This window comes from Erpetoichthys calabaricus, chromosome 18, assembly GCF_900747795.2.
Source record: "Erpetoichthys calabaricus chromosome 18, fErpCal1.3, whole genome shotgun sequence".
NCBI lineage: Eukaryota > Metazoa > Chordata > Cladistia > Polypteriformes > Polypteridae > Erpetoichthys > Erpetoichthys calabaricus.
The window spans coordinates 37406152-37431300 of NC_041411.2; the positions used below are offsets into that span (position 1 = coordinate 37406152).

Genomic DNA, 25149 nt, shown 5'->3' on the forward strand with positions numbered 1-25149 from the left:
TTAATAAAAATATTTTTCATCCTAAATACCTCTTTAATTCAAAGAATGTGGTTCTGTATTTAAATCACTGCTTCAAGTAAGTTGTTCTGTTTAGTTTGCAACAAACTGTTTAAATTGTTCAGCTAACTATATAGAGTAAATATAGACATGTATCTGGACATCTGAAAAAAGACTAGTCACAGAATTTATAATACAACCTTCCAGCAAGCAACATGCAAAGTGTGGGGGGGTCAATCCATGGAATAAATATTTAAAAAGGAAAGAAGACGCCAAGGACCTTAGAAAAAGATAGTACAGTATTGTTTAATAATTACAGCCTTTAAAATAATAGTAAGCATAAAGTCATAGTGAACTTACATATATGTCAACAGTCAAACCTGTATATGTGAAAGCAGTTAATGATAGCAAATTGATGAATGATAAATAATTAATTTCATGGCTGTAAGTAGTCTTATTACTGCTAGCACCATTCTGCATCACCTGTACATGAAGATGCCCTCATCTTCCTGTGCAATGGAAGATGTCAGAATGGAATTTTGGGCTTTGCTGACACAATGCCAGTTGAGGTCTGAATGAAAAATTCAAAAATGATCTGCAGAGTTTTAAAAACAAATGGCAACAGCCTCTCATAGCTCACTTTTTATCTTGGTTTATAAAGCAAATGTGCCATGAAATATCTACAAAATAACATATGTCATGGCACATTTAAAGTACAATTTCAGCATTGACTAACTGTCAATGAAATACACTGTGTTTACTGAGCACATGTGATGCTGCCATGCAAACGAAGTATAAAACCTTCTTTAAGAGATTTAACCACTTTTTTGACTACTGGTACCAGTAAGCATTCAGGCACTAAGTGAGAGGTCTGATGTGACCCCGGAGCTTTTCTTGACTCTATGCCACATTCCTTGGCTCCAGTTTCATTGAAGAGTGTTCTTTGAAACTAATGGGCAACACCCTAGCCTACTGTGTATATTCATCCATCCATCCATCATCCAACCCGCTGAATCTGAACACAGGGTCACGGGGGTCTGCTGGAGCCAATCCCAGCCAACACAGGGCACAAGGCAGGAACCAATCCCGGGCAGGGTGCCAACTGTGTATATTCCTGATGCAAAATAAAATAATTAGAATATTTAGTTTTACAAAAAGATGTACTTGCAAAAGAAGGATTGCGATAGTATGTGTGTTTTACACCTTTACTTTTGGTTTTTTGGGGTCTTATTTTGACAAACTGTTGTTGTCAATGTCTTGCATTTGTCATGTTGCTGCTGTCATGGGAAATGATTTTAATTTTCTAATTCTAATTTTAAATATGGTGGCAATCACAACACCCTCTGTCCCTCAGTGGACATACACTATGAATCTTTACAATTCTTAGCAGTAGTCACAGTCAGTTCAAGTAGCCTATAGCACTAGGTCTTTGATCTTTGACTTTTGATTTTGTTTTTTTGCTTTTTTGCCTGTGCAATCATCTTACCTGCTCAGTTAAGACGTCTGCCTGTCTTTGCCTACAATTTGCTTTATGCTTTTTTATCTCTTGGTTTTCTTTTTCACTTGCAATAAACATTAGAGACCATATATCTTGTAACAAGCATAGATTGTGATTGCATTTTACCTGAAATGAACAAATCTATTTAACTCATAAGCATAAAAAAATTAATGCTATCTGCAGCAAATAGAACTAATGTCATACCCGCCATGATATTGGCATTTTACTCTTTATAAGTAGAACTGTACTGATCTTTTTCTGCATGCGACACCTGTATAAGCAGAATGGTTGTTATTGTAACAGAGAAGAGTTAGATAGTGCTGTCTGCTGTTAGTATTGGGTAACAGTGGTTAGATAAGCCTTAACCTTTCCATAATGAGAGCAATTCATCGAGCAAATATACTTTTTTAAGTTGCTATGTGCATGATAATTAAGTTAATTTTCCTTCTGAAAATGTATGGTCTCCAAAATAGTAACACTCAACTAGTGGCTCTTAACTGTTTTGCCAATGTGATGCTTTTTTGGCATATTCACAACGATAAACATAACTAACATAATCCCAATTTTGGATTCCTATAAGCAGGTCCTCCAACTTGCAGGGAAAACTCGGGGGAACTCCTTGCGAAACAGTGTGGTGGTGAGGCGTCACCTGTTGCATGGCTGCTCTCAGGTTCTAGTTTGGGATCCTGATGTGGTTCGTCATGTGCTAGATGGGGTAACGCGCAGTATCTGTGCATGCTGTCTCTCTATAAAATTATTTATCTCAGTGGTGTTTCTTTCATGTTTTGCAGAATGAGTACAATTTCACGTAAAAGAAGTCTAATAATAATGCTTTGCATTTATATAGCGCTTTTCTCACTACTCAAAGCGCTCAGCAATTGCAGGTTAAGGGTCTTGCTCAAGGGCCCAACAGAGCAGAGTCCCTATTGGCATTTGGAATTGAACCGGCAACCTTCCAATTGCCAGTGCAGATCTCTAGCCTCAGAGCCACCACTCCACCTATGTCTAACAACATAATCAGAGTTGCCACTGAGACCCTTCTTCAAATACCTGTACAGGTCCTCTAGAACTATTCCACGGCAGGGTACGTAAAGGGACAGTGAATCCTTCCTCTTTCTTTCTCCCAATTCCTTTTCCTCTAGGAATGTGTTGTCTTCTGCCTCCTGATTCCGACACCCTGAGGTGAGGCGGAGTGCTTTTTTAAGCTGGAACTAGGAACTAGTTCTGGTGTTTGGGCAAGGTCCGGAGGAGGTACTTATGGATCAGCGGAAGTATCATAAGGTAGTGATGATCTATTCTTGCAGCTCCTCCTGCTGTCACCCATGACACCCATGGGACTACAGTTCCCAGCCTGCTCCATGGGAGCAGCGACACAAGAAGGCAGCTCTCTAGTGCAAGAGTATCCAACTCCAGTCCTGGTGGGCCATAGTGGCTGAAGGTTTTCATTCTAACCCTTTTCCTGATCAGTGATCAGTTTTCACTGCTAATTAACTCCTTTTCCCTTCATTTTAATAGCCCTGTTTTTAAGGATTCAGTCCTCTGAATTGATTAGTTTCTTCATGAAATGGTAGCCAAACAGAATTGAGATGTGAAACGAGCTAATAGATGACCAGCTAAACTGGGATGTCAAACTCCAGCCAATTTCACTCCAACCAGTTTCTTAATGAGAAGCCAATTCTTGCTGTTAATTAAAGCCATTATTGAATATCGTGACTTGTTGCTGCTCTCATTCTGCCACAGCAGACTGTTGATTTTCTGATTTTTCTAAGATCACCATCAAGATGTTTTCCTGACCTGAGCAGACCAGCATGACCGAAACCTTCACCTTTCTTTATTTTCAGGTTAGCTGGTCACGTTGTTTTGTGTCTCGTTATTGTTTGGCTGCTCATTAAGGAAAAAGAAACAACTAAGGGGTCTGAGTCACGTCAATTAAAACTAAGGCAAAACAAGTTAATCAGCAGAAAAACGGCTCACTAATTAAGATGGTTAGAATGAAACCCTGCAACCACTGGGGCCCACCAGGACAGGAGTTGGACACCCCTGCTCTCCACTGGTCTTTCCATTATTCTGGCCCCCCTTTCTGGCAAAGGATCAATATACAGCCTGGTGAGGATCCAGTCCATGGCTGACCTTAAACTCCTTGCAAGGGGCCACCTTTCCTCCTGGTCAGGATGCCTGATGATCCCGTATGGCACTAATCATAAGTTGTCTATTTTTCTTTGTGTTTTTTGGGACTTCATGTTATAAAGATTAATTCAAACGCAGTTAGAAGAATGTGTTAAAGTGACAACTGAGGAGCTTTTCAGACTCCTTCCTCAGTCACATGTTCACAAAAGTATTTACAAAACCAGCTGATATTAAAGTTTGAAGAAGATGATAGTAACGGTTTCAGATTGGTAAAAATTTATACTGATGTTTGCTGCCACCTGTGGTTTCTGGATATTTATACAATTATTTGTTTCTTCTTGCAGAAACATCATTTTGAAGCTTCAGCATAGTTATTATTGTTTGAGCTAATCCATCCATTGATTGATCTTCATTATTTTTTCAAGGAATATAAAAAGCCAGCAAGCGTTTTTAGCAGCAACAGGCACAAAGAGAGGGCCTGAGAGCAAATCATAAGGTTCTATCACACACATACTGAATCATTTTGGAGTTGCCAGTCAATTTCAAAGCGTGCTTTGGGAGTGGGGAATCCTGGGATGAAATTAATGACAATGTAAGGAAGCATGAAATTATGGGGAGTATAAGGAAAGCAAGCAAGCTCTCAACAGATGGCACCCCAGGTGGGCATCAGATTCAGGTTCGAGTGCTGTGAAGTGGCAGCACCACCTACCATCCTGTCATCTAATAATAATTTGTATAATTCGTCAAATGTTGATATCTGTCATAATATTCTCCCTCAGTGCTTTCATTGGTCTCCAGCACTGTGCAACTCTGGCCTTTTCCCAGAAAGTCTGCAAGAAGCTAACATTTTATATGCTCTTTGTTCTAACACGAGTTTTACCACTTATATGTGCAGCTTCTGTCACATTTTTTGAAGCACCACTGGCTGGCGAAGAAGGTGAGATCATCCAGCTCTAGCGCTAAGCAATAAGGAGGCTCAAAAGGTCCTGGTAGAGAAAATATATTTTCCAATGCCTCATTAATCAAACAAGTGTTCTGCTGTTACTTTAAATAATTTAAGAGCAATGAGCTCTGGTGATTTCCAGCTTTTTGAGAGAAAAAAATAACCCTCTATATTAGCAACATGGCTTCTCATAACTTGAACAAAACACTGCAAACACGTAGTGAACAATTGAAACTAAAATCAGTATTATTGTTATTAAGGTGTGAGACACCTCACAAAATCAAAGATCTCCCTTCATTAATGCAGTCCTCCTCCCACTATTGGAGGTTTGGTATATTTTAATAACTTATTGTTGTTGCAGGAAAGAACTGAATAGCTCGCCTTCTCTTCAGAAGAGCACCCTTTAATCACACCAAGAATGTCTTTTTAGCATCCTTACATTGAAACTGAATGAAACCTTAGAGATGAGTATGTGTGTTCCTTGTTGAAGATTAATTTGTTTTTCAGCAGGTAATTTATTTTGTGGCAGCCCACCCTCACTAATTGCAGACATCATTCTACACAGTATACATTCTTACCTCTCGTAGTGTCCAAATTAACTCTTAGCTGCTTCAACACAACGTCTCCCTGAGGACACCACACAGAAAACAAAAAAAAAATCACCCCTCATCCTTGTAGGGACATCCCACCAGCTGCCCCTGAACAGCAGTTAAACGGGTTACATATGGAAAGTTAATTGCACTGGTGGCAAAGTGATTTAACAATGAAGAAAACCCTGTGAACCAATTTATAATAGGAAAGGAATCAATAAACCATGGAGGGAGAACACACTGTTCACAGCTTTTTATCAATCTGCCCAAACAACAACACAAGAAAAACATCAAAACTGGGCTTCTTAAAAAGTAATGGAAAAAACTGAGCTGGAATATACTTCTTGTCACTATTATATGCCAATATGACATCTCTAAAAAATGAAAATTAACCCTAAATTAAAAAGGAAGGTATACTCGGGAACAGCAAAAAGAAGAACACAACTTAAGGTAGCACTTAAGCCATTCTCACGTTATGCGACTTCTAGTTGCTGGGGTATTTCAGATTTGCCGTCTGCAGTTGCTGATCTCCTCACGAGACCTTGTCAGTTTAAACAACTGGAAATTGCTGGGCATGTCACATTTACTGACTGAGTGGAGACCTTCTAGCTCAGTCGCGCTCATCCATTTTCTTACAATCAGCAGCATGCTATACAAAGAGTTAACAGGTATAGTCAGTTTAGCCACAATCAATGCCTTTTTTTTCTTGTCTCTGTTCTTTTGAGGTACACAAAACATGAGACATCAGGCAGATGAGCTTCTTTTCTGTTTGTGAGTTCCAGAACACCTGTGTTCCATATTCCTTGTTGCTAAATTAAAACATTAGAGCATTAAACAAAGCTTGCCAGACCAACTGTATCCACTTAATTCTTCTAAAATAACATCATGTCGAGTTTTGAAAGACCCTAAAGTCCTACTGTCCACCACACTACTTGGTCACTTATTCCATACATCTTAGAAACACTTCTTAATGTTTGTGCGAAATTTACCCATAACAAGTTTCCAGCTGTTGTCCCTGTGTTCTTGATGAACTCATGTTAAAGTCACAGTCTTGATCTACTGGACTAATTCCCTTCCTAAGTTTAAACACTTCAGTTATGTCTCCTGTTAATCTTCTTTTGATTAAACAGAAAAGACTCAGCTCTTTTAAGCTTTACTCATAACTCATCCCCTGTAGCCCTCTAATCAGCCTAGTTGCTCTTCTCTGGAACCTTTCTAGCGCGGCTATGTCCTTTTTGTGGCTTGGAGAGCAAAACTGCACACAGGACTCCAGATGAGGCCTCACCAGTGTGTTATAAACCTTGAGCAGAACCTCCTTGGACTTGTACTCCACACATCAGGGTGCTATATAAACTGACATTCTGTTAGCTTTCTTAATGGCTTCTGAACGGTCTGGCAGTTATTAGCGTTGAGTCTGCTAAAACTCCTAAATCCTTCTCATAAGGTGTACTTTTGATTTTCAGACCGCCCATCGTGTATTCAAACCTCACATTTTTACTTCCTATGTGTAATGCTTTACATCGACTTACATTAAATGTGCCCAAGCCTGTATGCTGTTCATGATTCAACATGATATGCATTGCACTTATGGATGAGCATTCATTGGATGTCAGTTCTCATACACACAAAGCCTGCACCTATAATTAAAGACAAAATCAAAGCAGCTTGACTTTATCAGAGCAATTCACAGAGTAGTTGGAGTAAATCGCTGGTCATGTCTCATTATGCGACTGGTTTCATAGGACTGTGCTGCAACTGCCTCCGGCTCTCTAAGATTATGTAAATGAAGGCTACAAGTAAAAATTGCTGGAAAAGTTGCGTAATGTTGACATGGCCTTAAGACAGAGATGACCCTGCGATCACCAGATTTTGTCTAAATTTGTACACATAAAAGGAGATTTCTCCTCCCGTTATGAATGTTTCATTAGGTAATACCTCAGTGACTCCACTGTTTGGTTTCCCCACATGTTTATTTTCCACAGCTAAAATGTCATTACCTCTACGCTGCCCCTCTGATAAATACAGAGAGTTCAATAAGATTCTGTCTGTGATTGCTGCCTGCTGCTAACTTAGTATTGTCACGATCGACAGTTTTTGTTAATTTTTTATTCCTTTTCTATGACTATTTAGATCAATGTTTTTTCCTCATTCAGGTGTTTTCCAGTTTCGAGTATTCATTTTTGATATTGCTTTATTTTTATCTTGCTCTGCTTAAATGTTGTTTATTTTGTATGTTTTGATTGTAGACAAAACTAGATTTAGACAGTTGAATGGTTTGTTGTTATGATGATATTTCCCAGAATCCCCTGGGGCTGCGCGATGCATGATGTCAATTATGTGACTCTATAAAGGTCATAAAGGTCAGCGGAAGAGCATCCACACTATCTAGTACTGAATTAAAACCCACAAATTATTGCCATTTTTTTCTTTAGTGTGTTTCTGGTTAAAAGACTTTTCCTTTCTGAATTTTTGATTAGTCCCTTGGCAAAATGAATGATAGGCTTGATTTCCAGTTAACGATTTTGGCACAGCCTTTGTTCACGTCTCCTGTCCTGGAAACATCCCACGATGTTTTTGATGCTTATGTACGTTTCTGGTTTGCTATCAAAACAGGGGTCCAAGTCAAGTCAAGTTGGGGAGCATGCACTGGTACAGCAAGTTGCCTCACCCACCACATTACAAAACAGCTCGGGATCCCGTTTGGCAACCCCCCAGGCAGACATGCGGTCCAGTCCCACCCTCTGGAAATGACCTTCTATCTGCCGTAGCCAGGTGTTACGTGGGTGACCCCTTGGCCTGGTCCAGCCACTCGGGTCCCCAACAATGAGGATCTTACGAGCTGGATCACCCTCGGGGAAACGCGCCACATGGCTGTAGTGCCGTAACTGATGCTTCCTCACAATGCAGATAATGTGCCTCATTCGGGACTCAATGAGCAACCACTCATTCGACACAAAGTCAAACTAACGGTACCCAAGGATTTTCCAGAGAGACACAGCACCAAAGGCGCCCAGTCTTCGTCTCAGGTCACTGGATAGCGTCCATGTCTCGCAACCATATAGCAAGATAGGAAGCACCAGGACTCTAAAGACTTGGACCTTCGTCCTTTTGCATAGATATTGGGAGTGCCACACACCCCTTTCCAGCGACCTCATGACCCCCCATGCTTTCCCAATCCGTCTACTCACTTCATTAGAAGAGTCACCAGAGACATGAATGTCACTGCCAAGGTAAGTAAACCTCTCGACGAGGTCGACACTCTCTTCTCAAACAGACACACTGCTGATGGCTGTGCCCAAGAGGTCATTAAAGGCCTGGATCTTGGTTTTTATCAGGACACTCACAAGCCCAGACACTCAGACACTCGGTGTCTCGAGAGCCCCGATCAGAGCCTCCATTGACTCCGTGAAGATCACAGCATTGGCAGCAAAGTGAACCTAACTTCAGAATTACAATCTTCACAGGCAACACAGACACATAAAACATACATATGCACAATATATGTATTAAGCACAGCTATATTACAATAATCGAAGAGACGAAAAATAAAGATTGGAATACTTAAAATGGAAAGCAGAGGGTCACAAGAGATGAGGTAAAAGATTCTAAGCCAGTGGTTCTCAAACTGTGGGGCGGGTCCCCCTAGGGGGGCATGAAGTAACAAAAAGGGGGACACGAAGATGTGAAAAAAGAAAACAAGAATCGAAAATATGAAAAATACATCTATTGAAACCAAAACAAATTAACTTAAACTACATTCTGGTGCTAGAAAAATAAATAGAGTTAGATAAATGTAGATAAAAGTTAAGTAGGTATAACAAAATATGCATCTATTATATATCATTAATTAAAAAAGAACAAATTGGTATTAGTGGGCTCCTTTCAAAAAAACATTAGGGGGGGCGCGATTAAAACTGTTATGAAAATGCAGGTCGCAAATACTTAAAGGTTGAGAAACGCTGTTCTAAGCAATAAACCAGACATAAACAATTGTGCTCAGAAAAAAGAAAATCATAATCCATCCATCCATCCATTATCCAACCCGCTATATCCTAACTACAGGGTCACGGGGGTCTGCTGGAGCCAATCCCAGTCAACACAGGGCGCAAGGCAGGAAGCAAACCCTGGGCAGGGTGCCAGCCCACCGCAGGAAAATGATAATACAATCATTTATTTTTGCATAAAGCCTTCAGCAAAATTCATTTAAGAATAAAGATGTTACGTTACATGAATGTGTAGTGCTGCGACTGTCAGAGAAATCTTTCCCACAGCACTAACTTCCTCCAGATGTACACCAGTAGCCTTTGGGATAGCGGACTGATTGATCTGAGTGCTTATTTGCATTTACTGTACTCTACAGTCTGACAAAGGCATTTTCAAAGTGGAACAGAACTGATTGCTGTGCTTCTGAATATTTTTTTTTCTTGCAGAGTGTTATTGTATTATAACATTTAGCAAAATCATGAATACGCTTTAATACAGTGCATCCGGAAAGTATTCACAGCGTATCACTTTCTCCACATTTTGTTATGTTACAGCCTTATTCCAAAATGGATTAAATTCATTTTTTTCCTCAGAATTCTACACACAACACCCCATAATGACAACATGAAAAAAGTTTACTTGACGTTTTTGCAAATTTATTAAAAATAAAAAAATTGAGAAAGCACATGTACATAAGTATTCACAGCCTTTGCCATGAAGCTCAAAATTGAGCTCAGATGCTTCCTGTTTCCCCTGATCATCCTTGAGATGTTTCTGCAGCTTCATTGGAGTCCACCTGTGGTAAATTCAGTGGATTGGACATGATTTGGAAAGGCACACACCTGTCTATATAAGGTTCCACAGTTGACAGTTCATGTCAGAGCACAAACCAAGCATGAAGTCAAAGGAATTGTCTGTAGACCTCTGAGACAGGATTGTCTTCAGGCACAAATCTGGGGAAGGTTACAGAAAAATTTCTGCTGCTTTGAAGGTCCCAATGAGCACAGTGGCCTCCATTATCTGTAAGTGGAAGAAGTTCAAAACCACCAGGACTCTTCCTAGAGCTGGCCGGCCATCTAAACTGAGCGATCGGGGGAGAAGGGCCTTAGTCAGGGAGGTGACCAAGAACCCGATGGTCACTCTGTCAGAGCTCCAGAGGTCCTCTGTGGAGAGAGGAGAACCTTCCAGAAGGACAACCATCTCTGCAGCAATCCACCAATCAGGCCTGTATGGTAGAATGGCCAGACGGAAGCCACTCCTTAGTAAAAGGCACATGGCAGCCCGCCTGGAGTTTGCCAAAAGGCACCTGAAGGACTCTCAGACCATGAGAAAGAAAATTCTCTGGTCTGATGAATCAAAGATTAAACTCTTTGGTGTGAATGCCAGGCGTCATGTTTGGAGGAAACCAGGCACCATCCCTACAGTGAAGCATGGTGGTGGCAGCATCATGCTGTGGGGATGTTTTTCAGCGGAAGGAACTGGGAGACTAGTCAGGATAAAGGGAAAGATGACTGCAGCAATGTACAGAGACATCCTGGATGAAAACTTGCTCCAGAGCGCTCTTGACCTCAGACTGGGGCGACGGTTCATCTTTCAGCAGGACAACGACCCTAAGCACACAGCCAAGATATCAAAGGAGTGGCTTCAGGACAACTCTGTGAATGTCCTTGAGTGGCCCAGCCAGAGCCCAGACTTGAATCCGATTGAACATCTCTGGAGAGATCTTAAAATGGCTGTGCACCGATGCTTCCCATCCAACCTGATGGAGCTTTAGAGGTGCTGCAAAGAGGAATGTGTGAAACTGGCCAAGGATAGGTGTGCCAAGCTTGTGGCATCATATTCAACAAAACTTGAGGCTGTAATTGCTGCCAAAGGTGCATCGACAAAGTACTGAGCAAAGGCTGTGAATACTTATGTACATGTGATTTCTCAGTTTTTTTATTTTTAATAAATTTGCAAAAATCTCAAGTAAACTTTTTTCACGTTGTCATTATGGGGTGTTTTGTGTAGAATTCTGAGGAAAAAAATGAATTTAATCCATTTTGGAATAAGGTTGTAACAAAACAAAAGGTGGAAAAAGTGATGCGCTGTGAATACTTTCTGGATGCACTGCATATATGAAAATCGAGGACGTTTAATATTTAGCATTGACAAAAATAAACTAACGTTCACCTCAGATTTGTTAGTTTTATTAGAGGTAGTCCAGTTATTCACCCAATGTTGTGTATATTTAGATACTTGGCCAGCTCCTACTGAGGGTGTGAGTGATTGGGCCCTTCTATGGGGGGGGGGGTCTGTTCCTGCCTTTATCACAATACAGTAATCCCTCCTCCATCGCGGGGGTTGCGTTCCAGAGCCACCCGCGAAATAAGAAAATCCGCGAAGTAGAAACCATATGTTTATATGGTTATTTTTATATTGTCATGCTTGGGTCACAGATTTGCGCAGAAACACAGGAGGTTGTAGAGAGACAGGAACGTTATTCAAACACTGCAAACAAACATTTGTCTCTTTTTCAAAAGTTTAAACTGTGCTCCATGACAAGACAGAGATGACAGTTCTGTCTCACAATTAAAAGAATGCAAACATATCTTCCTCTTCAAAGGAGTGCATGTCAGGAGCACAGAATGTCACATAGATAGAGAAAACAATCTCTAGCAAACAAATCAATAGGGCTGTTTGGATTTTAAGTATGCGAAGCACCGCGGCACAAAGCTGTTGAAGGCGGCAGCTCACACCCCCTCCGTCAGGAGCAGGGAGAGAGAGAGAGAGAGAGATAGAGAGAGACAGAGTTTTTTTCAGTCAAAAATCAATACGTGCCCTTCGAGCTTTTAAGTATGCGAAGCACTGTGCAGCATGTCGTTTCAGGAAGCAGCAGCACAAAAGATAGCAACGTGAAGATAATCTTTCAGCATTTTTAGATGAGCGTCCGTATCGTCTAGGTGTGCGAACAGCCCCCCTGCTCAATCCCCATACGTCAGGATCAGAGAAAGTCAGCGCAAGAGAGAGAGAAAAGTAAGCAATCTAGCTTCTCAGCCATCTGCCAATAGCGTCCCTTGTATGAAATCAACTGGGCAAACCAACTGAGGAAGCATGTACCAGAAATTAAAAGACCCATTGTCCGCAGAAATCCGCGAACCAGCAAAAAATCCGCGATATATATTTAAATATGCTTACATATAAAATCCGCGATGGAGTGAAGCCGCGAAAGGCAAAGCGCGATATAGCGAGGGATCACTGTACTAGCAAAATAGGCCCCACTCCCCCACAAAACTGAATTGAAAGCTGATGTTATAAAGATTGTTTCTTTCATTTCAAAAATTTGTATTGCACTAATTCAAGGATTTCTTTTTTAATTCAGGGACCTGTTTTGTAAAATTCCACACTCTCATCCATTATTAATAACATAGAGCTCCCCTTGAGATCGGAAAGTGTTAAATGCTCTGACCGTGTTTAGTGAAAGTTGATTAGCAAAACAGTTTGAGTAGTCGTGTGGATGTGCATGATAATAACCCGTGATGGACTGGCATTGCTGTTGTGGTGTGAAATTGTGTATTCAAGTTGATAAATATTTTGTATGTCTTTATTTATAATTTAGATAAATCAATGTAATATATCACTGATAAGAACAGACATGATGTGATGGTTAAGAACCCAACCCCAGTCTTTAGGACTGAGTCTTATGACAGGGTCGGGGAAGTGCCTAAAACCAGTTTGGGCTGGGATTCTCTGCAGGACTCTCTCAATCAACCCCCACAGGAAAGCCAGACTACCTAACTGGCTAACAATCAGCTCAATAAATGGTTTTGGGAGCAGGTGTGAAAAGTATTGTGTGCCCCCATTGGTCTGCAGTATGGCTGTTTGGGACTGGCCTGAATCAGTTTCCATTCTGTAGTATGACACCCTATTGGTCTAAATATCTGGACAAAGAATGTATAAATTTGGTTGCTTTACCAATCCCTCTCTCTCAACATCATGATGAAGGAACATCTCACGCACCATGAACTGAAAGACCACACTGAGAATCACAACTCGGCAGCCATATTGAATACAGGCTTGCAGCCTGTCCTGAAGAAAGCCATAAAATGATGACTTAACTAGAGACATTTTAAATAACTAAGAAGTCTGTGTGCCGCCTGAAAGTACACATCAGCATTTTCAGATTGTATGGTGGCCAATTTTCAAATGTACTTTGCTTTTTGTTGTTATTTTACAAATATCATCAATAATACATTATTTAAGTTGTGACTTGACTCCTGCTCGTCTTTTATTCCATGTAATTGCCTGAGGCTACAGATGCAGAAGGGAAGGTGAGGAGAAGTTATAAAGTACATTTCCTTATAAACAATGGTAAGTCTATGAGATTTGAGGCATCCTGACAAAGGCTACACAATAAAGAATACAAAAGAGGAAAGCAGAGTAATGTAGAACTCTACCGAGACAAAATAATCGCATCCAGGGTTTGCGTCTTTTCTTGGATTGTGCCAGGATAAGATCTGGCATCACTTGATACTTCTTGGAAACAAAACGAGTTTGGAAGATGGATGGACAAGTTAATTCATATTTGTGCTGAGATGCTTTTGGAAAGCAACAGCTTCTGAAAATACGAAAAATAATTACAAGTCACTTACAAAGGCTGCAAATAGAACGACAGCAAATGAGAGAAGGTCAGTTGGGCAGCATTCATGTGCTTTAAGAGATGCAGAAATGTGTGGAAATTTTCACATGCCAGAAATCATAGCACTAGAAACTAAAATAGGACTTCACTGTGTTTAGTGGTGCTGCTGCTACACAACTCCAGCATCTTAAACTTGAATCCTCAGCCAGCCTGTGTGTAGTTTATTCATTCCTTGCCCATGTGCGTGGGCTTTCCTGTACCTCACTCTTCCTCCCACGTTTCAATGAAGTATGTTTGAGGTTAATTGGGAGCACTAAACTGGTCCCATATGAGTAAATGTGATGTGCCCAGTACTCTTGGCATTGGCAGCTGCTCCCGATGACTTTGAACTGGGTGAGCACATTTAAAAAACACATCGAATCATGTATGCGTGGACACCAATGGAATTAATAAGAGAGTTGTAGTTAAGACAGAAACCAACAAACAGTTCTTTACACAAAGCATCATGGGAATTTGGAAGAAACTACTGAGTCATATAGATGAATTGGAAACTTTTACAACTTGTAAAATTTATTTGGATAGGATACTAGCAGAACTTAGCAATTACCAAACCTAAATCAAAATGAATGGTCTCCTCTTGATTGAAAAAATGCTTACATCCTTCTCTTCCTCATTTGTTCTTTCTCTTTATATATATACATATATATATATATATATATATATATATATATATATATATATATATATATATATATATATATAGTGAAGAAAAACACAGACACACAAATTAAGGGTTGGGGATTCCGTCCCCGTATACAGTAAACCACAGTAAGAAGTTGAGAGAGTTCTCTGTAATGGTCAGGTTTGTAATGTACAATTGACAGAGAATGCTAGTAACACGGAAGAATTTATGTGACGGGGAACAGAAGTCAGAATGCAGGGAGGATGATGTGGAGTATCTTGGGACAGTGGTGACATCATCTGTAAGCGACTGAAGGTGAAGTCATAATAAGGAACCTCTGGACAAGGCTTTTGAGACAAATTCAAGGTGCCGTGGGATTTTGTTGTTCATCTTTCCTGTTAAAATAAAGAGAGAAGTGTTAATGCGTTGTCTTAGTCCCCCATCTTGTGGGTTTGCACAGTTTGTCGGGTCCTTTAGCTGCCCCCTAATTGCTCGTGTGCGACTATCTATACTAATAAAAGGCAAAGCCCTCACTGACTGACTGACTCACTCACTCATCACTAATTCTCCAACTTCCCATGTAGGTAGAAGGCTGAAATTTGGCAGGCTCATTCCTTACAGCTTACTTACAAAAGTTAGGCAGGTTTCATTTCGAAATTCTATGCGTAATGGTCATAACTGGAACCTCTTTTTTGTCCATATACTGTAATGGAAGGCAGCAAGATGGCCGTAGGAGACGGAGTTGCGTGTCGCGTCATCACGCCTCCCACGTAATCACGTGAACTGACTGTGAACTCAGTACCTGAGCAAGGTGCCAGCCCACCACAGGGTGCGCACACACACACACACACACACACACCAAGCACACACCAAGCACACAATAGGGACAATTTAGAATTGCCAATGCATCTAACCAGCATGTCTTTGGACTGTGGGAGGAAACCGGAGTACCCAGAGGAAACCCACGCAGACACGGGGAGAACATGCAAACTCCACATAAGGAGGACCCGGGTAGCGAACCCGGGTATGTATATATCAAGACACTATATAAAAGCGGTCGGGATTGTCCTTCCGTCCCGTGAGTGCAAAGCGTAGCGGTATTCCGCTTATCACAGACTTACTACTTGCAGCTTGCGGTACGAAGCGACGCAATGTGAGCAGAGTTCTGGTGCTCCCATCGTTCCCTTGCTTTTGTGCGCGTTGTTGGAGATTAAGTAGGCTATTTTTAGATTTGTATACAAAGAAATTTTGTCCTGCCTTACTTCTTCTAACTTGGTCACTTTATTAGCAGTCATTCATTGACTTTTGCGACATGACATTTTCAAGAGCAAAGCACTCTGAGGACATAGTTTTCCATGTAGTGGACACTCCACAACAGGGAAAACTGATAAAAGGCACTAATAGAGTTTTCACACCGAATATAGTATTCAAGGAAGTTTTTCAAAATTATATTGAACAAAAGTTTAAATTTCGTTGCAAAAATAACAGAAACTATGAGTATTAAAGTAATGCGGCTAAGATTCAATGTAACCAAATTAGTGAGTTGTGGTACATGAATTTTATTTTTCACTGTATAAAATATCAAATTGATCTACATATTGAATTGCCTTAAGAAGTGGTCGACTTAAAAGTCGGTCGCCTTAAAAGGTGGGTGAGCCTATAAATAACTATGCGGCGTATGCCTGCAGGAACACGTGCAGCGAGCGAGCGAGCAACACACACATTCAGGCGCGCGCGCGAGAGAGAGCGTGCTGGATGCATAAGAATAATAATACTTCATTACATTGATATACAGGTGTTTTCAGTATTCAAAGTGCTATGCACACAGGGAGGAACCGGGAAGCGAACCCAAAATCTTTCACAGTCTCCTGACTGCAAAACAGCAACACTACCACTGCGCTACAAGGCAGTTAAAGAATGCACTGGGCTCGATTTTGTTTTCACTTCTGTTTACAGCAATCGGGTCATAGTGTGCATTATTGCAATGCTACTTTTCTTAGTGGCTTATTACATTATGGATGTTTCACATGTTCATTTTTTTCCCTGTGCTTAAAAAACATTAAAAAAGTGTTTCTCAACTGTGACTCCAGAACAACTCACTACGCAAGCTATATTAAGCGTCAACAACGAAGACTCGCTTCACCTTAATGAACAAGTGCTGAAACTTATCCCTACCGATGAAGTGACTTTCATCAGCGTGGCCTCCATTGTCACTGACGATCCCGCTTTCAGTCACGGACAATTGTAGGTTGCTCTCTCCAGAGGTCCATCTTTTCATTCACTCACAGTGGTATCCACAAATCCACCCCATTTGGACAACTGTGTCATTCAGGAAGTGTTCACCCATCAATACATAATTATGCGGCATATGCTACGCCGCGGGTTGGCTAGTATATATATATATATATATACTGTATGTATATATATATATATATATATATATATATATATATATATACACGCAAAAGTCACAAAAGCTGGTGTGACAGCAGTTTAAAGGTCACAGTTCCTCCCTGCTAAACCCCATTTTAAAAAGCTTTTCAACAAAATAACAGCCACAACCATGCTCTTTATGAAGTTGGCAGGCTGGAGTACAGGAGCACTGTCTTTTCAGCAGTCACCTCCATATATATGGTGCCCATTCTGGAAAGAGCCAGGCTTCTGGAAGCTGTCAGGAGGTGTGATCATGAGTCCTTTAGGGTCTGCCCTTCAGGGCTGGAGATGGAAAAGAAGAGGCAGTTAGATACAGTGGCCCCTGTCATCCCAGGATGGAAGTGCTTACCTTACAGGAGCCTTGCACAAATGTGTGATACCATACTGCATGTATGTAATATAAATGTATATGTACATTACATATTTATATATAAACATATATTACCACTCTCCAAAATACCACTGTAAGCCTTCCTTAAATTTGTGAAATCCACATTACTAGAGCTACAAAGGCTGTGGATTGGCAAGTCTTGCTACAGATGAGAGGAGACGATAGTGCTTTTATTTAAGTAAGCTGGAGAAAAGTTTTTTCTGTTTTCTCTATCTGTACAGTAAGAATATGTAAACAGTAAAATCAGCATTTTGTATGATAGATAGATAGATAGATAGAAAGCTCTTTTTATCTATTGTTTTATATATATATATATATATATATATATATATATATATATATATATATATATATATATATATATATATAAGTGTGAACAACTAATTATATGCAAATACAGAGCACTCTTTCCCTCTCTGAATGTATAATTTAATAATACGTTTCTGTATTTGAAAGGATCTACCTACTTAGAAATAACCAAATAAATTCCACGAGCTGACCAGTAGGGGTCAGCAGTGGATGGCGCGGTGAGGACGGTGGAGCAGGAGCTGAGCCTGAGCCTAACCTCACTGCTTAATGAACGTTTAAGAGGCTGCGTTTTGTATTTTTTTTAATAGATGTTGCTTGAACTCTTGCTTCTGGTGTTGAAATAGTCTCCAGGTCTCCTAACTATAAACTGGATTAATTAAGTCTGGGAATATTATTTACAGATCATGTCTGACCTATAATTTATCTGCAGTAATGTTCAGTATTTCTCTCTAGTATAAAGTCATTGAGTGTTTTGTGAATTAAAATGAGTTTGCAAGTTCAACATATATGCCAGAAGTCTGAAGTAAGACTGAATACAACTGCTTGTACACTTTGCCATGTCAATTAAATGTAATCAATTTCACTGTGAACTTATAATACAGAGTTTAAAGACTATAAGGGTTGTACACTATAGACAGCGCACACAATTGTTACTGAATTCTCATTATGTCTATCAATCTATCTATCTGTTATATAGTGCCTTTCATTATCTATCTATCTATCTATCTATCTATCTATCTATCTATCTATCTATCTATCTATCTATCTATCTATCTATCTATCTATCTATCTATCTATCTATCTATCTATCTATCTATCTATCTATCTATCTATTACATAAGGTGTTCTCATAGTAGGACTGTCCACCCAGAATGATGCCAAGGAGATAAAAATATGCATAATGATGTAAAAACCTTAAGTTGTAATACTTTTGTTTTTGGTTTAATGATTTCTAAGGACTCTTAATAACAGATGCTTACTTGGTTTTTACACTCATAAAAATAAAGGTGCCTTAATGCTTCTTCAAAGAAATGGCATAGGGGAACCATTTTTCGTTGTTAAAAGATCCATCCACATGAAGGTTCCAGAAAGAACTTTTATTAATTTAGATACATAACAGATTTCAGAAGTAGTCATGAATAAACGATAACAGATTTATGAAATACCAATGGGTTCCTTATTTAAAAGGTCTCTTGCTGCATACACATCATACAGGCTAGGTTCAGGTTTTCTTAATCTGTTAGTATCCCAATAGTATGTATTATTAATTAAAGATTTATATTTTGTCCACATATTAAGAACCTTTTCAAATACGAAAGAAACAATTTCATGTGCAAAGACACCTTCAAAGAAATAAATGGCTCTTTGTCATGAAATGAAGCTGTAGAGGAACCACACAATCCAATAAGGTGCCATTAAAGAACTCTTATTTTAAAGAGTGTGTTTCTTAGGACAGACAAAACTAGCCATTTGGAAAAGTAAGGCGAGCAAAAAACAAAAACACAACTCATCTTTTAAGTTTAAACTACTGACTACAACTAGACTGAAAGTGGAGTTTGCATGTTACAGACTCATTAACACTAGTGTGTCAGGGGAGCTGTGTCCTACTGATGTGGGGAAATCACACATGAACTGGTGACCTGGAATTAATGTGAGATTGAAGTGGTTGGGCTACAACTGCTTTTTACCTTTCTGTTATTTTGAAATTTCTTTGAAATTTTATTTCCAACTTAAAGTTGTCATTAACAGTTTTGTTTGATGTTATGTTTTCAGATTTTACTTTTTTGTAGATATTAAATCACAACAAATGTGTTTTAAATATCTATCTATCTATCTATCTATCTATCTATCTATCTATCTATCTATCTATCTATCTATCTATCTATCTATCTATCTATCTATCTATCATATAGTGCCTTTCCTATCTATCTATCTATCTATCTATCTATCTATCTATCTATCTATCTATCTATCTATCTATCTATCTATCTATCTATCTATCTATCTATCTATCTATCTATCTATCTATCTATCATATAGTGCCTTTCCTATCTATCTATCTATCTATCTATCTATCTATCTATCTATCTATCTATCTATCTATCTATCTATCTATCTATCTATCTATCTATCTATCTATCTATCTATCTATCTATCTATCATATAGTGCCTTTCCTATCTATCTATCTATCTATCTATCTATCTATCTATCTATCTATCTATCTATCTATCTATCTATCTATCTATCTATCTATCTATCTATCTATCTATCTATCTAAACAAAACAGAAATTAAGTTAAACATTCATTTCCTACAGTTTTTTTTTTTCGTTTCCTCAAACTACATTTGAAAAGTGGGGTCTGAGAATGTTACTTACTTTCATAAAGAACTTTAATGAAGTGAGCTCTTGGGTATTTTGTTGCAGATTCTGCAGATTCTGTTCAATTATGGGATCCTTGATGCGTCCTATAGGGTGAGATGAAGTAATTTTCCAAGTTGTGCTCCTCTACCTTTAAATTGTGAAATGCCACGTTTTCAATAAAATGTGGAAAGGCTGCTAAAAATGTTATAAACTGCAAGAACGTGATTAATTAGATTGTCTGCTAATCCCAGCGAACTCCTTGGTACAATACCTCAGTTAGAGGGAAGATGGAAATAACGGGAGGGAGTAAGGTTTATAAATATTGATTAGTAGTCCTCAGCTGATTGAAAGGGATGACAAAAAGCACTCAGATGCTTGGCAGTCCTGAACAGGAACCCCTCTCCATCTCTCCCGCTCCTTCTTTCCCATCCTCCTCCCTTAAGTCTCTCTCTCTCTCTCTCTCTCTCTCTCTCTCTCTTTCTCTCTTCCCCCCCGTTCGCTGTTGCTTTCTTGCTTTGGCTCATTCTTATGCACCACCTAAAACACACAGTACAGCTTTCCACTAGTGAGATGGATGGAGATTTAATTTAGAAAACAGCAAACCAGCGCTGCTCAATTAGCGATGTGTGAGATGCTGCTGAGTGTCATGTGACAGAGCCTTTTAATAATGAGACTGTAAGGAGGAGCAGGAGGAAAAGAAGATGTTTACAGTATCGCTCAAGTGCCGCTTGGGGGTCATTAGGCGCCGGACCAAAGGTATCTTATTTTAGACCCTTTTTCTGCCCTGAAGAAGATTCATAGAGAACGCTCAAAAGTGAAAGAAAAATAGTTCAAGATATTATGTGCAATTATACTCTTGCTGATAATATTTGAAACTGTCCATCTGCACGCTGACTTTATTTAACGCTACAATATGTTGTTTCATGTAATATATATATTTGAATGTTTTTTTCTTTAAAAGCTGGCTAGCGATAACTACTGGAATCTATCTATCTATCTATCTATCTATCTATCTATCTATCTATCTATCTATCTATCTATCTATCTATCTATCTATCTATCTATCTATCTATCTATCGAATGAAATGGTGCTAAACAAATTGATGATAATTTCTGGATGAAAGTATGTGTAAAAAGAAAAAAATATGAGAAAAGAATATTGATTTTCACAAATAAGTCACTTCGTATACCGGTTCGCCGATTTTCAGAATTTTGGCTGCCTTAGAGAGAGCAGAAGTAGCCAGTTGAGTCAAAAATGCATGAGGTCTGACGCCAGGCTTGGAACTGTGAAACTGTGCCTCGTCCACCGTCGCTAGCAGCCCCGCTCCATTGCTCCTTAGCTCGACTGTACATCTGATGTTTCTGTTCGCTCGTGTATTGCTCTGCATTGCTTTTTTTTTCTTTTATGTTCTGTTTTAAAGGTTAACATCCAATCGATCATTTTAGCAGTCTGTGCTTGCGTAATGCAGGTCTGTTTCCGAGCTGATCTCCCCTCATCCACGGTTCAGCAGCATATGTAACCTACATGTGAGTCAACTTTGTAGCACTTAGTTTTCAGGGGTGTTAATTATGCAGCGCCTACGTATTTAAACTCAAAGTGTCACCTAAAAAGCAACGGGAAGGTCTAAAAAGTGCTGAGTGATAACCGGCGAGGACATCACGGTAGCCTGCAGTGCCCAGAAATAACTCGAGCGCCTGTGAGACTTCCCGAGCTGCTGGGTTCTTCGTAAAGCTGGAGACGGTACGTTTACTGTGTCAATTATTATGAACGTGTAGCGCCTTTTATAAGCAGCAGTTCAATTTGTGCTTATTGAAAATGTCGTATTTCATAGTTCTTTAGTGTCATGGCAAGAATTTTGAAGCAATATATGTTGCAGCTGCCTTACTGTTATGAAGATCTTGGTGCAGATTTTGGCCTGGGCACTGTCTGTTCGCCTGCACTCGGGCTTTTTCTGTGTCCCGTCAAATTGCAAATCCAGGCATTTCGATGAATTGCTAACTCTGTGTTACGGGTCTACGAGCAAATGTATCTGTGGGCATGATCGACTGATGTCCCAATTTTAGTTCCAGCTTTATTGCCATTGCTGCTGGGCTAGGCTGCCATGCACGACCTGAAACGATGCCATGTGTTATGTAGGTTGGCAACATGCATGGAAGGATATTGATATTGGATTAACTTTCTGCACAGGCCTCATGCTGGAACTTTTAATGCACTCTCTTCTTGGCTTTGCATACCCATTCTCTTATTCATCTATTGCGCTGAGTTATCCATATTTTTAAAGAGTCATAATGAGGGGTGGCACAGTGTCTTAGTGATCAGCGCTTCTTCCTCACAAGTCCAGAGCCCTGCATTCAGATCTTGACCCAGTTATTCACTGTATAGAGTTGAAACCTTCTTAAAATGTCTACATGGTAGCCCTGGATTAACTTTTAAATAAAATAAGCAGGTGCCTAGGGCACCAAGGAAACGGGGGCACATTCATATCAAAAACTTTTAAGTGTCTTCTGCCACATTTGACTTTAATCAGATTTGTTGTACTTGTCGCTGACTACTGTGCTTGGCTTTATTCTGCATTGTTAAAAATAAAATCTTCTTTGGCTTGGTGAATCACTAAACTTTAAAACTTTACTTTGAAGGTGTTGTCAGATGTCACATTTGCTTCTCTTCTGTCAAATATCAATGCATCTGGCTGGGCCCGGCCACATTTAACTTATCAGCTGATTTATGTAATGAACACTTTAGGTCTTTATTTTATTATTTCTTTAACTGATTGTTCTCATACATACAGTTAGTTTTAATCACTTATATTTACTTTCAGTACTTACTGAGTAAGTAAAGCACTGGAAAGGATGAAGGGTAACCATTGTTGAGATGTGTTAAAGGCATTCGTTGGATTTTCTCCAGGTACTCGGGTTATCCTTTAACATCCCAGAGACTTGCAGATCAGGGTAAAAACTGAAATAAACACACATGAGTGCCTTGCGATGGACTGGCACCCTGCCCAGGGTTATTTTCTGCCTTGTATACAATTTTCAGGGGGTCGGCTCCAGCCCCTACAACCCTGAATTGGATTAACTGGCGTCAATAATGGGTGCACTCTTAAAGTTAGGGTTACCAGATGTCTGGCAAAAGAAGGACATGTCCTCCTTTTCGTCATTGTGTCCTCCATCCGGCAGGCATTGCCTAAAAATGTCCGACTTTCATCAGTCACTGACTTGACTGTGATATTAGTTAAAATCGCACGCTACCATCTCTATGTTTTACATAAATCATCTGTTTTATCGAAAACAAAACACAGCAATTGAGAGGCGGTTGCAGTTATTCCTCGCACTGAATGCATACTTTCAGAGCATAAATCATAAATACTGATCAAGAATTTTTTCGACAAGAGTTTTTCAGAAGTATATTTGTGGTTTTTGCATTCGCTGATGTCAGTATGGCAGGCGAAAATTGCAGCTATTGAAAGGGAAGAAATATCAGCGTTGGAGGTTTGCAGCATCCTACAGTCGACAACGCAAACAGAGTGAAACTTTTACTTCCCTGAGTGTGAGAGAACATCGGAAAAAAAAATGTGTGAAGAATGGAAGACCAAGGGTGCATCGATTATTTGGAAAAGTGGATGACACCCTCGGTGAATTTCAGTACTTTCGTTGGATGTTTTTAAACAAAGTGAAAGACAGTACATTCGATGATCTGTTGCCATGTATACAGTACATGAGTGAAAAGGGAATTGTTGTAGACGATGTTCAGTTGTTTGACCAGTACTGCAATCCCGAAATCATTGGCAAGACAGAAAGATGACAAGATTTTTCACAGTCTCCTTCATGAACAGTGGAGTTCATATTTTCAGAATTGTGCAAATGAAGCCAGTTACTCAGAGCTGCTTAAAATCTGCAAATTTTTCTTTTGTGTTCCTAGGTACAATGCCAACGTTGAAAAAGCATTTTCCTTGATCAATGCACCGTGGACAAAAGAAAGAAATACACTATCTGTTGACTTATAAAGTACAATCTTAAGAACGTTTCTTGTCTGGAGTTCCACGCCTATGTTCCCGGAACGATGAACTGCTGCGAAAAGTCTCCTCGTCTGAAAAATACAAAACTGCATAGTTATAACTTTTAATTTTGACCACGCATTTTGTGACCTGTCAAATTAGCTGTTTCTAAAGTTTTCATTGTAACACACAGTTCACATTGTGTTTCGTGAATAGAATGGGACGCGTTCTCCTTTGTCCTCCTTTATCATGGCTTTGCCCTCCTTTATGACTTTCAGTGTCCTCCTTCAGGTTCATAGGTATCTGGTAACCCTACCCAAAGTGCTTCTTCAGAACCATCCAGATCAAGATTCCAGAAAGGACTTGCATTTATTTAGATCTGTCACAGGTGCCATAAACAGCCATGATGAGATGATAACAGATTTGTGAAATACCGTTGGGTTCCTAATTTCTAAAGGACTCCTGTCACAGACAGTAATGCAGGCTAAGTTCTGGTTTTCTTGATCTTTCAATACCCTGCTAGGCAGCCTACTCTACATTAGAGATTTCTGTTTTATCCATATATAAAAAAACATTTCCAAGGCCTAACCAAAATGAAATGGTACTTTATCAAGCATTGGATCTAGATGGACTCAGAAGTATGGCGACATTAGAGAACTATTATTGTTAACAGTGTAGATGGATTGGTTCATTTTGCAGTACTTGTAATAATCATATTATAGCTTGATAGTAATTACAGGGCTATTCAAAATGAAAGAGCAGATTTCAAAAATGTATTTCAAACAAATTGTATAAGACAGAAACACATTCTGCACATCACCAGATAGAGGAAAGTTCAAATTTGCGTCCTGTGGTCCTTGAGGTTGCATGCACTCAGCATGAGCACCATGTGTAGCGCGATAAACATCAAAATGGTAGACCAAGTCTTGGCATACACAAGTCAACTGGTTCCTAGTTGCTGAATTCACAGCTTCCTCAATTCGATATCGCAAATCTTGAAGATTGATTAGCGGGCATAGGTGGAACAAACACTCTTTCTTTAATGTACCCCCATAGATAAAAATCGCACGGGGTAAGGTCTGGAGACCTGGGAGGCCATAGATGATGATCAAGATCTTGTTGTCCGCCTACTCCAATCCATGGAGTGGTGTCGTACAGATAACGCCGGACCTCCAAGTAGAAATGAGGCAGGGCACCTTCTTGCATGAAAGTCTGGAGTT

At 39.6% G+C, this 25149-nt stretch overlaps 1 protein-coding gene across 6 annotated transcripts in view; it reads left to right on the forward strand.

Moving 5' to 3' along the window:
* The window catches only part of grip2b (glutamate receptor interacting protein 2b), a 458459-nt gene that overhangs the window by 81430 nt on the left and 351880 nt on the right, over positions 1 to 25149 (forward strand). The window contains exon 1 of one of the 6 annotated variants that reach the window (XM_051921291.1): positions 20027 to 20690. The exons of the other annotated variants lie outside the window; for them this stretch is intronic. Coding sequence (XP_051777251.1) covers positions 20636 to 20690 — 55 coding nt within the window. The 5' untranslated portion in view covers positions 20027 to 20635. Of the gene's footprint in view, positions 1 to 20026; positions 20691 to 25149 lie in introns of those variants that run through there. 6 annotated transcript variants of the gene reach the window in all.